This window comes from Limulus polyphemus, unplaced genomic scaffold, assembly GCF_000517525.1.
Source record: "Limulus polyphemus unplaced genomic scaffold, Limulus_polyphemus-2.1.2 Scaffold8819, whole genome shotgun sequence".
Classification (NCBI taxonomy): domain Eukaryota; kingdom Metazoa; phylum Arthropoda; class Merostomata; order Xiphosura; family Limulidae; genus Limulus; species Limulus polyphemus.
Window position 1 is genome coordinate 27,531 of NW_013674429.1, and position 1,672 is coordinate 29,202.

The window sequence follows — 1,672 nt, forward strand, 5'->3', positions numbered from 1 at the left end:
CCAATGTAGCATTTCTTACCTGATATTCTGATACCTGTATGGGGTTCTTTAACACAATCCAGTGTAGCATTTCTCACCTGATCTTCTGATACCTGTATGAGGTTCTTTAGCACAATCCAATGTAGCATTTCTCACCTGATATTCTGATACCTGTATGGGGTTCTTTTGCACAATCCAATGTAGCATTTCTTACCTGATCTTCTGATACCTGTATGGGGTTCTTTAGCACAATCCAGTGTAGCATTTCTTACCTGATCTTCTGATACCTGTATGGGGTTCTTTAGCACAATCCAATGTAGCATTTCTTACATGATCTTCTGATACCTGTATGGGATTCTTTAGCACAATCCAATGTAGCATTTCTTACCTGATCTTCTGATACCTGTATGGGGTTCTTTAGCACAATCCAGGTAACGCTCTCATAACATGGTGGTGTTGTTAGTGACCCTAGATACGTCCAATAGCTTTGTTTTTCTACAATAAAATAAGCCCAAAGATTCTAAATTTGATACATCAAGACATATAAAATGTACTTGTCCCTAAGTTTAGTAAATTATAGCAACACTATCAAAGCCAAGAGAATCCTTCAACACAAAGTAATAACATTAAGATAAACCTAACTTTGGACAAGTGCATATTTTTTATTGAAATATAGCATACAAGAGAGATTAAATTTACATTTGACCATACAAATACCTTGTACAAAATATTGCCACATTGCAAGTTTTATATTAATTGCAATCTTTGCAACAAATACCTATCAAGGTAAAATGCTATATTGTAATGGTTAGATAACCTGTCAAGGTAAAATATAAAATCGGGATAACTTACCAGGGATAAGTTCTACAGGATTAAAATCTTCAGGTAAAGTAACACTGGTGTCTTTGTAAACAATGTCAGACATTTTGTCAGAAATTTTTTTCAGTGCAGGGTGTTCATCTCCTGCCTTCCAACACAGAGAGAAACAAGTTTCATTCTTTGTATGCTATTATATAGCCTCAGTTTTAAACATTTCAATTTTTTTCAATCCAATAATGTGAACAGTTAGGTTTCACGTGGGAACTGAGGAAGTAAGTCTAAAATAATTGGCACAAGTTAAAAAAAAAAAAACACAGCCTTTTTGGGCAACTGCTTTTTACAAGCGTTGTTTAAGCCTAACTGCTTCGTTTAAGCCTGTTGTTTAAAATAGGCTTAGACAAGCACTGACAAAAAGCAAGCAGGTGCTCAAAATGTCACCCAATTATTTTTGTTACTTATTTAAAGAATAGACACTCAATTTACAATACAAACAATTCTGTCAATCAAAGAAGAAAGTTTTTTACATAAATATTCTAATTGAAAAAGTACTGCTAACCAACAAATAGAAAAAAAGAAACTTAAAACAATACTTTGACAGTAGTAACAATAACTATACTATGTTCATAGCATAACTAATCAACTACTAACCTGTAGAAATATCCCTAACACCGCTAGTCCATCTCCATTTGAAGCTGCTTCTTCAAAACTTTTATACTTATCAGAATTCCAGTGAACCAAATGAATCTGAATTAATGAATTATAAACCAGATTAGTCAAGAAATTAGTATCTAAATAACCATGTCTATCACTTCATTGTTCTATAATAATATTGCACCTGATTGTGAGTTGAATATGTGTAAAAGATATTGTTACG

The 1,672-nt window shown here is 33.0% G+C and overlaps 1 protein-coding gene across 1 annotated transcript in view; it reads right to left on the minus strand.

The window, feature by feature from the left end:
- LOC106475571 (carbonic anhydrase 7-like) overlaps positions 1-1,606 on the minus strand; it is a gene marked incomplete at its 5' end in the record, with an annotated part of 3,990 nt that extends 2,384 nt beyond the window's left edge. The window contains 3 exons of the mRNA XM_013936250.2: positions 368-474; positions 832-946; positions 1,447-1,606. Coding sequence (XP_013791704.2) covers positions 368-474; positions 832-946; positions 1,447-1,606 — 382 coding nt within the window. The remainder of the gene's footprint in view (positions 1-367; positions 475-831; positions 947-1,446) is intronic.
- Positions 1,607-1,672: the final 66 nt, after the last annotated feature.